The 13,146-nt window shown below is 36.4% G+C and overlaps 1 protein-coding gene across 4 annotated transcripts in view; it reads right to left on the bottom strand.

The window, feature by feature from the left end:
• Positions 1-13,146, bottom strand: part of COMMD10 (COMM domain containing 10) — a 115,145-nt gene that overhangs the window by 34,123 nt on the left and 67,876 nt on the right. Inside the window, exon 6 of one of the 4 annotated variants that reach the window (XM_052777065.1) lies at positions 8,398-8,481. The exons of the other annotated variants lie outside the window; for them this stretch is intronic. Coding sequence (XP_052633025.1) covers positions 8,413-8,481 — 69 coding nt within the window. The 3' untranslated portion in view covers positions 8,398-8,412. Of the gene's footprint in view, positions 1-8,397; positions 8,482-13,146 lie in introns of those variants that run through there. 4 annotated transcript variants of the gene reach the window in all.

The raw sequence follows: 13,146 nt of genomic DNA, 5'->3' as shown, positions 1-13,146 counted from the left end.
AGGAACTACAGAAATAACCCAGTCACCTTATCAAGGCTTGGACAAGGTCCAAACCATCCTGTATCACCCAGATCAATAAAGCCTTTATATTGACAAATATAACCTTCTTGCTGCTATCTTCCTTCTTTAAACCAAGAATTTCACCAGTAGTAATAAAGGATATGTCTGTAGGACCTAAACTGCTAATGGCCAGTGCCTTCAGGTGGACATCTTTACATCAGAAAGGTCTGTCTAACCACACACGACTCAGGGGTACGAGCTGTACCTGAACAGGGTACACGAAAAACAGAGGCTAAGTGCATGTTTGTAAAATGCTGTTAGCCAAAACACAGAGCGCTGCCTGTGAGCCCGGCTCTCCCCCTTGGTGTGGGTGGGGATTGTGCAACCAGCAGAAGGCAGGCTTTCTGCATTATGGGAGGGAGGTGCACACTGATGGTGCTGGCTTCCGCTGCTGACATTTGTCCCTGTCCTTCAGAGAAAGGCAGAGGCATATATGAGGGGAAGAAATGAATAAAGTCTCTTAGGAGCACAAAAATAAATCCTTCTGGACGATTTCCACCAGACTAGTTAATGTCTGTGCAGGAAATCTGGCAGACTGTTGATCACTCTTAGGAAGTGACCAGCTACGTGGAACCATCAAGTCTCAGAACTTAAAACCTCCAGAGGGGAACCAAACAGGTACTCTGGGCCTTTTTGCAAAAGCAAATGGGAAGTATTGTGGTACCTGTATATATTAGAAGCACAAAATACTGTTGCCACATTTCTCAACTTACTTTAAAAGTAAAAATATTGCAGGCATCCTCACTTTAAAAAAAAAAAAGTAAACGTGAACTGCCAGCACTATTTCACAACCACAAGTTTCATATTTTAGAACATTCAGGGTAACTGAAACAAAAAGTAGCTTAATTATAGCAAGTTAGTGTTCCAGAATATTAATTATTGTAACGAAATACAGATAAATGGATCAGGCAATGATAACACAGGCACAAGGAAAATTATTCTTTGTTCAGCAATTTGTTATTGTTAGACTTCATCTCTTCTGACCTGCACAAATTGCATTTTCCTACTTTTGAGAGGACATTAAAAGAAAGTTTCTCCCTTACTTTTCCTCCACAGCAGATAAAGCTTACACTTGAACAACTGAAACAATTGGAATCAGTTCAAACAGTAGCTTGGGTTGCAAACAGAGAAAATGCAGCTTTTTATTACATTGAGCTATTCCTGTTCAATTTTAATAAATACTTTGATTAGGGGAAAAAAAAAATCTCAGCTACTGTATAAGGTTATTACACTCTTCCTGTTTTCTACAGTTTTACAGTATTTGGAAATCAATATGACTCAAGTAGCACACAAAGTACTGAAAATAGAAACACCCAATGGCTCAGCAGGATGCAGCATCCTTGAACCTTCAAATGAGATTTATAAGAAAGAATAATTCCTGTAAAATATGTAGTTTCATCCAAACTACAACTTTTGTAGAGTTTCCAGAAAACTTTTATAATTACCATTATAAAATGGCATTAGGGAAGGCACAAGGGGCACAATTCTAGAAAAAAATTACACATATTGCTGCTTACTGAACCGCATCTCTCATGAAGATTACTGCCCTTTTGTAAGTCATACAAGCCACACTGATAAAAATGCAAAATTTCTCATCAAAACGTAATTCATTAAGGAAATGATTATTTTTCTTACTCCCTTGTTCTTTCATCCAATTTGGGGAAATTTTTCTGCTCCAAGAGTACTTCTCTTTTACTTGCATGACACCATCTTCCTAAGAAATAAGGAAAGTTGTCTATTTACGGCCATCCCTACTGTCCTGTCTACATTTCTATACCACTCAGTCTCCTGTCATCCTCAGGAGATTCGGTCATTCCATTCCTGCATGATAGTCATAGTCTAAAATTCACCTTTATTAAAAAGCTTCCATGCAAAAGGGTTTGATTCATTGTTTACTACTCCAGTATATAGCAACACACAGCACCATGTGGCTTGGAGAAAGATGAAAATCCCAGTGTGTGAGTTTACTCAGTGGAGGCTTGGGAGTTGCTGATTGGACAAGGAAGAGTAAGTATTTGTACAGAAGGGGACATTCAGGCTCACTGAGGCAGGAACAGCATTGTATTTATGAAATACTGCCCCTCCTGTTTCATCCCATGAACTTGGACATTTTCCAAGGCAGTAGGATTACAGCCAAAGTCTGCTGCCATCAGCCATGCACCTCTCCAGCTGCTCAGAAGAATTGCAAAGGGGATCCCAGAGGAATTCAGACTGAACAGAAAAAAGTATTTCCACTCTTGGGCAGGTGACACTTTTAGTAGTTCTTGTCTCTCCTCCATTTTCATTTTGTCAATCACAGTATCTATGGCCCTTCTCATAAAACATTCTTAGAAAATCCAGGGAAAAGTTAAATTATAACAGACACCAATCATTCACACCATTCCTTCCACACAGGCAAACTTCTTTGGATTTGCAACCCATTGTATCTTTCTCTTCAGAACCAAACAGGTATCTTTTTCAGGAACAAGTATGAATAGTACTTCATCTAATTAGTCTGCTTCAGCTTCTTATAACATTACACAATAAAGTTAAATTATAGTTTTGCCTTCTAGCCTCAGTTCAGATTTAAATAAAACATCTCATGAGAATCATGGGACCTACAGCATGCTGAAGAGCAGAGTGAAAGCCAATTTTAGTGTTAGAATTAGGGAAAAAGTGATCTTGATTTGTATGGATATTAAACAAAGGCTTTATTCTTGAACATAAGAGCTTCATAAAAGTAAGGTGAATTTATGCTTCTCAATCCAGCTTTTAATATCTTTAATATCATTTAAATATACAAAATGCTAAGAATAAAGAATACAAAGGAATGTTGAGAATAAAAAATAAAACCATTTAGAGGACATCGTATGTATTTTTAAATCTAAAATAATTCTGGAACTGGGCTATACTTGTAGTCCACTTTTCTCTCAGTAAGACAGTAAGGCACAGATCTTGTGATACCATTATCACCATGGCAAATCTAAAACATTGATTTTACATTTATGCTTAAACATTCCCTAAGCATTACGATATCCATGAAAGACATATGAGCTAATATGTCTTAATGCTTATCTTGTAAGAGGAATTCTTGTAATACTATTGTTCACAAACTTCACTTCTGTAAAATTGCCAGCCTCAAGCACTGCTTGTTTTCCTAAGACCAAAAATAACTTCTTTTGTCTATTCTTCAAAGAAACAGTTTCAATCCCATTTCACTAAATAGCCTGACTTCTTTAATTAGACTGCTTTTCCAATATATTTAAAGTGGACTTTACATAGTGATCTATTTATTAAAGATAAAAAAAAAGCCCAAACAAAAAAGTCACCTGTATTGTTCATTCAGAAATTTCAGGGGGAAAAACTGAGTCTGTGTAGGGCTGGTGAGTCAATGCAGTCTCACACACAACTGGAAATTTGTGAAGAGAGATGTAACTCAGAGACAATTTTTTTTTGAAATACAGCAAATGCTTAGTGTACTTTCAGAAGATCATCTTGAAAAGTGCCAGAATGTGCAAGGACTCAACAAATGCAGTTTCTGTTGCAGTAATACTATTGTATATTAACTACAGGTTTTAACAGTTCATCGCTTCTAACAGAACAGCTAGTAAAGTACATTTATCAAAGTATGTATCTGTTTAATATTGTCATTTGTTTAGACTAACAATTCAGCTGACCCTAAACTGTTTTGAAGCATATGCATTTAGCATCCAAGTCTCTCTTGCTTTCAGGTATAGAAGTCATATTACCATCCTAAATACCAACAAGAGTACCAAAAAACCCCCCAAACAATCCAAACCAAAAACCAGAAAGTGTATGTCATTATTCTCATTACTTCACTGAGGTGATCAATGGATTAACTTTTGTCCATTTAAGAAAATATAAAATGGGAGCATAAATCCCCATGCAACTTTGAGGCAGATGCAATACTTTTTATCTTCTGATCCTGGTTGCTCCAATCCAATAGAGTGTACAAATTCAATCACTTTTAAATACCTGAGTACTACATGGAAGACAACAGAAGTATCACAGATGCAAAGTTAAGCACATGTAAACGGTCTGTTGGACTACAGCTCCCACACAGTAACATGTAAGATAAAAATAATGAAAACTTACTGAAGAGTTCAGGACTTGAATGGCAAGAACTTGACATTTCTTTAAGACAGATCAGAAAAACAACCCAAATATTTGAAGAACTTGTATGGCAATCAAAGGAGGAAAACAGATCTTTCATACTGTTAAGTGAATAAGTAATTTTCTTGAAGAAGCAGAGAAACTAAAACTTGAAAAAGTAATGTACTGATAATAATTAAGTATGGTTCTTAATGGATTCTGTGCCTGTGTGCACACACTTGTGTGGTCCAGGTAAGACTGAGGCTTTCTTATATGGACTCTTTCTGTCAGATACTATGTGAACTCATCCTGCAGCTTTTCATTTAGTCAAGGATTTACAGGGAGCAGTACGTCCTGCACTCAAAATAAGCAGGAAAGAAATTATGTTTGATACCTCTGTTCTTTTTTCCAAACTTAGAAGAAAACAAATAATAGGTTCAAATTGCTAGGGGATAGGAAGACAAACACTGACTACACAGATGATGCAAGTTTTCCTACTTTAGAGAGGAGGACTCATCAGGACAAGAGCAGGAACCCAGCTATTAAATTGCTGGAACACTTTGCAGGCCACAACACTGGGTACCAGTAAGACCTCACCAAAACTACTACATGCAAATCTGGTTGTCCATTTGCAAGAAATAGGATTCAGGTTGGCACAAGAAGAGGAAAAGGATGCTAGGAATTTCAGGGAATTGAAAGCTTATTTATATTAGCAACAAAACCAGCTTGGCTTACATAAGGATTGCAATACAATGACAATTAGGGAGTCAGATTGCTCTTTAAATGTCAGAGGAAGTGTCATAAAAAACTCTTAGGATGAAAGATAACTTTTACACACACAAAAGAAAAAAAAAAGGAGGGTAGACTTCGAAAAGAGACCAAATATTACAAGGTTCATTGTCCTCAGAGTAGAGATTCTGGTCAAACACTTAGTAGCAACAGCAAAGGTAAACCACCTAACTAGAGTAAAGATGCATATAACTGTATCACACAGCTAGGAGATGTCTTTCAGATTCATTCTCCAACTTTTCATTTTTCCCTTCAGTGACACTTTGTTTTCAATATGCCAAAGTGTATCACATAATTAGCATAAACATTCAAATATGTAGCCATAAAAGTTGTGGCAGTAAATACTGAAGTACCATGGCCTTAGTTTCTACAGTTTATTATTCTGCTATGAAAACAAGTAAATGCTATGCCACCAGCCCCCAGGATGAAAAGAATTTTTTTCAATATATGATCTAGCAACTCTTGAATCTGATTACTAAACAAGAATAAGAGTAACAAAAATAAAAGGTATTGAATAACTTGGGGCAGGGGGGAGAAATCTGACTTTGGTAATTAATTTAAAAAGTGTGTGGCTTTTTTTTTTAAACACAGAAAATGGGAAAAGGTTAGAGGACTCTACAAAGCAACCCCCAAAATATATATCAAAGTTTCCAGAAGATTCCCTTTCAGACTAGGTTCTGGAACATACACCCGTTAGCAATGAGAAGAGTTACTCCAACATCTGAACTATTTTACACCTAATGAATCAGCAGGAGTAACACATACGGTGTTGATATATCAGCCAAGTCTTCTCCTCTGGGAATGGCACAGTTCATGCAAAAAGCTGAACAACTCCTTAAATATCCACTGTTGAGTAAAACTTTGAGAACCGAAAAATAAGGTATTGTTCAAAACAGCAAGACTTCACAAAATGAAACCACAAGCATAGCAGCTGTCATAATAGAAATCCATATGAAATCTCTTTGCTGTTGGTTTCTGTGAAGAAATACAAACTTTCAAGGCCAAGATCTGGATAATAACCTTGTGGACCCTCTTAGGCATTCCTGTCCCTCCAATTCCTGTGTATATTTCCCTGCTCTGTAACAAAGGTATTGCGCTTTTTCTCACACTTGTGCACACAGTCACTGGTAACGCAAATAATTTCCATAAACCACGAGTTTGAGTTGTCACCTGAATCATTCCATTATTAGGACCATCATACATGTTCTGAATTTGTAATATTCAGCAACTCCTAAAAAAGAGCTTATTTCAACTTGCTTTTGAAAGAGGTGAAAAATCTTTGCAACACAATTACTAGTAAATGACTGAAATGCATGCAGATTTTCTGCTTTGCGTGTTTTTATTATTGGTTGAGTATTTAACCTACGCGCTGCCACTGGAAGTGATGCAAGGGACTGTGACAGCAACTATTGTAAATGAGAGCAAATATTCCCGCTTGCCAGTGGAAGCCAACTCACCAGGCAGCAGCAGCATTCTGGTGGCTGGCCTTGGCAAGGTACACAGCAAGGTCACAGTAACTTCACTGCCCGCAGCAATCAACTGTCCCAGGCAGCGGCACTGAGTGAGACAGCCCCTCCTGAGGCATGAGCCTGTGCATTACTGATTCAGTGCAAGAACACTGTGTTTGCAGAAATAGTAATAGAAACTCTTGTGACAGTGGAATAGCAGGTTAAGATCTGACAATGAACTCGAGTTGAAAGAGGGGAATAAAGGACAACGCTGTTCTTCAGACAAATGACTTTGATGACAAATAGGTAGAATAAAAAGAATCATGGAAAACAGAAAAAAAAATGGAGAAAAGCATTGCTTACCCCAGAAGTGAAAATTCCAGTCTGCTTCAGAATTAGCCTACCCTGCTGAACAAGATGGATCCACAAATATTCTCCATTAAATATACTTAAGTAAAGAAATACAGTATTTCTCCTCCACTTTGTAGGGAAAGAATTTAACTCCATCCTGATGGGATGTCCAACATCAGTGCGTCACCAAAGATAGAAAAGGATTAAAAAGACGAAGATCCAATTTTTAAAATAGATACTGCTTTCAGAGAGACCCACTAGTGATACTCCATTTTGCAAATTAAAAATGCAGAATAGTACCATGAGGAAGAGAATGTTCACCATTGTTTTAAATATGTTCCATATGGTCTCTCAGGCTAGAGGTTTTCATAGCCTTTAATGAAAGGGCATGAAGATTGAAGAGAAAAAACACCTCTTATTAACCTTCAAAAAAATGAAAATGCACCTTTCAGGGCATATGAAAATTCACATCCTGGCAGCTGTTACTAATGATAAAATATCAGTCATAAACCAGCATAGCTAGAGATTTTCTGGAAAAGAAGCTGCATTCAATCTAGAATTTTAGAACTCATCTGAAACTAAAAGTGTGCCAGAGGCATATGTCAGTTTGTTTGTTTGCTTTCTATTTTAATTAATTAATTTACTTATTTTAAATCTGTTTTGCATGTGGGCAAAAGCCAGGGGGGTAGGGGGGTGGGGACGGGGGACAGGGGACAGGGACGGGACAGAATTTCCTGTAACCAAGTTTGTTTTTGCAATAAATACTATGTTGATCCTTAACAGAATTCTACTCTCATAATAACAATGCCATTGTTTCCTTATCCTCCCCTAAACACTAGTCTGTAAAGTGATTATAGCTGGATAACAAGCTTTAAAGGATAGGAAATTCAAAATGTTTGTAAGAGGGAAACAAAAATAAGGCTACTTGGGCATCCAGCAAAAGGCCTGCATTCAGACACTTTTTCATGTAAAAAATGAGCATTTTTACATCCTCACACAATCCTATGCTCATGGCCACAGAAAAGGCAACAAGCTAAATAATAGGAGGTGTACCATCTTATTGTGAGTTTAATGAACACTCCAAACACAATTACATTTCATTTTTATCTGGACTAAGTTAACCACTACTTACCGTTGTGCTTTATTCATCCAAAATGGGTTCTAAAGTGATCTTTTTTCATCAGAAGTTTCTGATGAGGACCCAGACAGAGTAATACTTAACACTGACATGTTTCAGCCACTTGGTTGGTACAAATGCGAGTGGCTAAAAATGAGATATGCCTTGTAGCCACTCTTTCATGAATATCAGTCCTCCATGGAAAAGCAACTTGGAAAGTTAATACAATGATGCACACAAGTAAAGTCAATTGCATGTAGCTTTTACTGGGGCTAACAAATCTGTATCACTGCTTTTACATTAGAGCTATATTGCATTTGAAGTGCAATCCAGACAAGACACTCAGACTAGCAATTTCCATCCTCCCTCCTTCTTCCCCTCTCTCATGCAGTATCCATATAACATACACACATTTTATCACTTTTATTTTTCCAAGGTTCCTGCCATAAAGGATCATTTACTCACAGTAGATGAAATCTGCAAGAGATGCAGAGAATACTAGATACTCTGGAAACTGTTGAGGTGGCTCTGCTTACTATTTTTAATGACAATTTCTTATAAATGTGGTAGATTTATATGTAGATGTATTTGTTCCTTTTCATATGTTTCTTTGGGAAATATGATCTGAAACAGAATCCAAGGATTAGATTCAAATGCTCCTAGAAAAAAAAAAAAAAAAAGCTGTATTCTCCTCCATAAACTCTGACCCCAAGACTAAAGAGCCATCCTTGCTCCCATAAAATGAACGAAGAATTCTCTGATCTTCCTAAGCTGGGTTTTGTTCTTTTCAGAGACTTTCCAGTGGAAAGATTTGCATTATGGCACTCTTTCCTGAAACTCTTTTTCATTCTCTCCTTGGAAAAAAACCCAAGTCTTAGAATTTTTTTCTCTATAGAAGAGTGACCTCTGCAGCCAGTCTCTGCAGAGCTCTTTATGCTGTTCTTTAATCTTTTCTATTTCAGTGTCACAGATTTGGGGAGGTGGGGGCAACGGGGGATGGAGAAGAGAGGAAACAGGAAAAAAAACCAAAAGAAAATTATCAACCTCTCAGAAGTCTGATATCAAGTATTTCAAATGTAGATAGTTTCCATCTCCCTCTCCTTTGCTACAGGATGAAAAATGGTTCCAGACTTGAGGAAACAAAACCCAAAATCATCACTAACAAAGAAACCATAACACCATGCCTTCTTCTGCAGCACTGAAAGAAATTTAATCCTGAAATGTTCACTCAAGAGGTGACCTCTCTGAATCTGTAGAAAAGGATTCTGAACCTACTGCTGACCACAAGTTGAATCAACAGTGGGATGATGCTGCCCTCTCTAGTACATTAACAGGAGTGCTGTATAGAAGACACATGGAGGTTTTTTGGTTTGGGTTTGGTTTTTTTTTTTTTTGTAGAAGACATCAGCTGTGTCCAATTTCAGTTACTTTAATTCAAATGTAGACAAACTGAAAAGAGCATGAAGTAACATTCAGAGAATGTGATTTACTAAAAAACTGAAAAAATTAATTTGTTTAGAATAAAAGAAATTATCAAGGGCATATACTTCACATCTTGATATATTCAGAATACTGTTATAAAAGAGATCTGTACTCCATGGCCACTTCACATGGTAAAAGCTAGTAAATAGACCAATTTGCAGTAAGGGAGATTTAGTGTCAGTATCTATATAGCTGGAAAGATTCCTTTCCAGCTATATGAATAATTTGCCCCAGTAGAAAGTATGTAAGAAACTTAAAGAATCTCTGCCACTGGGAAATTGTAAAGAACAGTTAAGAAATATCTCCTGGGGAAGGGTTAAGCACAACATATCTTTGCATCAATTTGCTTTTGCTTTCCAGCCTGTCACTTACAATGCAAGTTCAAAAGGACGAACACAGGTAATGAGACCAGAGACTCCTTCCTACTTGCCACCTTCTGTATTTGCATTGAGAGCAGTGTGAGAATATAGGGTACCACAGCCAGCTTCCAGTACGACTGGGACAGTTAGAATAGGTATTTTTACATCTTTACAAAGACTCTACCTTGCTGCTTGTAGGATCTTTGCAGCACTTCAGGCCAGCCCACTACGCATGGCACCCAAAATGCCTGCAGCCACCTATATCTGTATCTAGAGAAACGATCACGAGAAAACTTTCTGCAGTAATGCAGAATAAATGCAAATCCAGCAATACTGAGCAGGATCCTGTTTTGCAGGTCCTTACGCTTTTTCATCTAAGCAGGCAATACAACAAGCCTTCACAGAGTCACAGAGTGGGTGAAGATGGAAGAGGCCTCTGGAGACTATACATTCCAACCTCCCTGCTCAAAGCTTCTCCCTTCTACCTGTCAAAAATTGATTGATCTGAGTGTTCAACAAGTTCGATCACTCCCAGCCTGTTTCAAATGAAGGTCTGGATCTGCCATCAACGAGGAGCAAACAAGAGTTTGCCGAATAAATGAAGGATTTGGTTAATAAATTAGAAATTATTTATTAACATGCCCTATGAAGAATTAAGAGTCACTACGAGAAATTTGTTCCTTCCCCCCAAATTAATGTATATTTTCATATGTGCCATAATTTCAGGCTACATTTGATTAAATGGAAGATGAGTAGCTAAAAAAAAAAATAACATACTGTCACGACTACGAAAGAAAAGAAAAAACCTAAACAATATATTCCTTTTATATTCCAACAAAATGCAGTAAGAAGCAGCACTAGAAACAGTTCTCTTCACAAACTCTTTTTCAACATCAATTCAAAACCATAATAACCATCTAATCTTATGCAGCCCATTTTGCAAATACAAAAAGGTGCAACGCATGGGATGATGGTAAAATAAGTGTTAACTAGGCATTTGTTCAAGATCACATTTACCACACATGGTACACAAGCCACAGAATTTAGTATAGAATAAAGAAAAAAGAATCCTAAAGGCTTTTCTACTTGTAACTGAGTGTAAGTAGAAAAGCTGCCTTTGACTTTCAATATTTCTTGTCCAAAAAGTGTTGTATCTTTCTGATATACAACATCCTGTCCTAAACAAAGGAGTCTCTGCTCCTGGAGAGAAAAACCTTAATTTTGAAAGAATGGGTTACAAAGCAATAATCAAGAAAGTCTAAGCCTAATGTTTTGTAAATCTACCCAGGACAAAGACATTGCAAAGACAATAGACTGCATCAATTAGAACTTAAGAGACCAAAAACATAGCTTGGATTTCTATAAAATCACCATACAAATTGTATTGTGGCCAAGCTTCCTCTTCATTTACTCAGCTTCTATTTTTTGCTCTCCTGTAATACTCTGCTACCTAGGGATCTCCCCTTACATTTTCCTCTCTCTCCTATAATGTATCTTTCTATGTCCCATTATCTAGCTGCTGACATTATGAGACTTTTAGTCTAAACTACCCTCCAATTTACCCATTCTTTTGTAAGTTATTTAAATACCCGAACACTGCCTCTAGACATGTAAGAGCTGTATGGTCACACCAATAAGACCCCTGCAGTCAGGCATCACTACTAGTTTCATTAGATATATAAGAAAGCCTATTTTTTTGTCTGACACTGTAAACGTGTATTGAATTTGATTAGTCAACCTATATTCTGGGTATATCTATAAGTGAAATAAAATTGCAAAATTATGATAAGTAATGTCATACGATTTAAGTCTAAGCACTGGTCTCAAATCCCAAATAAAAAAGGCAGGGCAGCTGAAAATGCCCATATACAGATTATAAAGGTATCACTAATTTTATTCTACTCAATACGTTATCTATAATTTATTAGGGTTTTCAATTCTGTACAGAGAGACTTTCACTATTTTTTAAACTTAGTTTTTTTCTAAAACAATGTAACAAATGGTGTAGTCAAAACAAATATCACAAAAAAGAAGAGTGAAGAGGACAAGAACAAAGATTAAATTATCTTAAAATATGCAGAGAAAGATTTTTAGAGAAAGATCTCTCCTCAGTAATAAACTTTTTGTTATTTATTGTTCCATGAAAGTCATAAAAATGAATGATACAATAGTTATGAAATAAACAAATGAAAGGCAGCTATATTTATAGGTGTGTATCTATTAAGAAGTGTTTTAATAATCAGGCAATATTTTATTACTATCAACTTCAAATCTATTCTAGACTTGTACTTAAAATGCATACTCGACAACTACCACATGAAAATCCCACATCTCACAAATCACAATGCAAACTAAAACCTCTTCTCTAAGTCAATTCACAAAACCTGAGACTCTATTTAGTGCTTACCACTATTTCTGTGTGAGCAAAAAAAAAGAAAACAAAGATGTCCCAATCAGATTTTTTTTTTAAATCCTGCCCTTCTAAAAAGAAAAGAAAAATAAAACATAATTGCAGCTTCAAACTAGGAGCCTTGTGGGGTTGGGGGGGGTGGGTTAAACCATGTTTGAGGTGGTAAAAACAGGATGTAAATATTTCTAAAAGTTTTTGTAAAGGTCTTTAGGAGTGCCATAAATTTAGTCACTAGCTACAAAGCATTGAATCTCAGCAGAACATGATGCGTTGTCCCCAAAAAGCAACAGCTTCTCTCTCTAAACTGCATATTTTGTCAAATTACAGTAAACCTTAGAGAAGTATCCAATAAGTTCCTCCAGAAAGCTTTTTTCTTGTGATATATACAAGGTTCAAATGAGTAAGAGTTAAGGGGCAGGATGCTTGCTGGGGTTTGCACTGAGAACAGAGAAAGTTGATGTCAGTTTTTCATACTTCCCTACCTTTCATCTCAGGGTTTGGTGGTCCCTGAAATGTATTTATAGTCTAGAAATGACATTCATTGTTAGCTTGCAGATTTTATTTTATGGGTGAATTTTGAGAAAAGTGTAAACAACAAACAACATATTAAAAAGGATAGTTTCCAAAAAGACAGAACTGTACTTAAAATTCTGAATTTTTATTTTTAGAGAGAGGGGAGAGAGAGAGAAGGTAGCTTGATTTTCAAAAGTTCTGAGTAACCAATTATTGCCATCTGTACAAATAAAAATTCTTAAAGTAGAAGTATTTAGATATTAACTAACACAGAAATTGTCAGAGTGACATATACATAGACAACACTGTAAACTCAAGAGGAATGGACCAGCATGTAACACAGTTTCTTTCTAAGATTTAAGGTCTTACATACAATTTAAAATAAACTTCCAAGGTATTAGTAATTTGTTAAAAATTACTTTAGATCTACTGACCTTTGAAATAAATAAATCAACTTCCTGTGAGATTACATACCATACATTCAAGCTACCTATACCTCATGTCTCCATATAATCTGCATCAATT

The sequence above is a fragment of the Harpia harpyja genome, chromosome Z (assembly GCF_026419915.1).
Source record: "Harpia harpyja isolate bHarHar1 chromosome Z, bHarHar1 primary haplotype, whole genome shotgun sequence".
NCBI lineage: Eukaryota > Metazoa > Chordata > Aves > Accipitriformes > Accipitridae > Harpia > Harpia harpyja.
The sequence above is the reverse complement of the archived record's forward strand: the minus strand, read 5'-3'. Positions and strand labels throughout refer to the sequence as shown.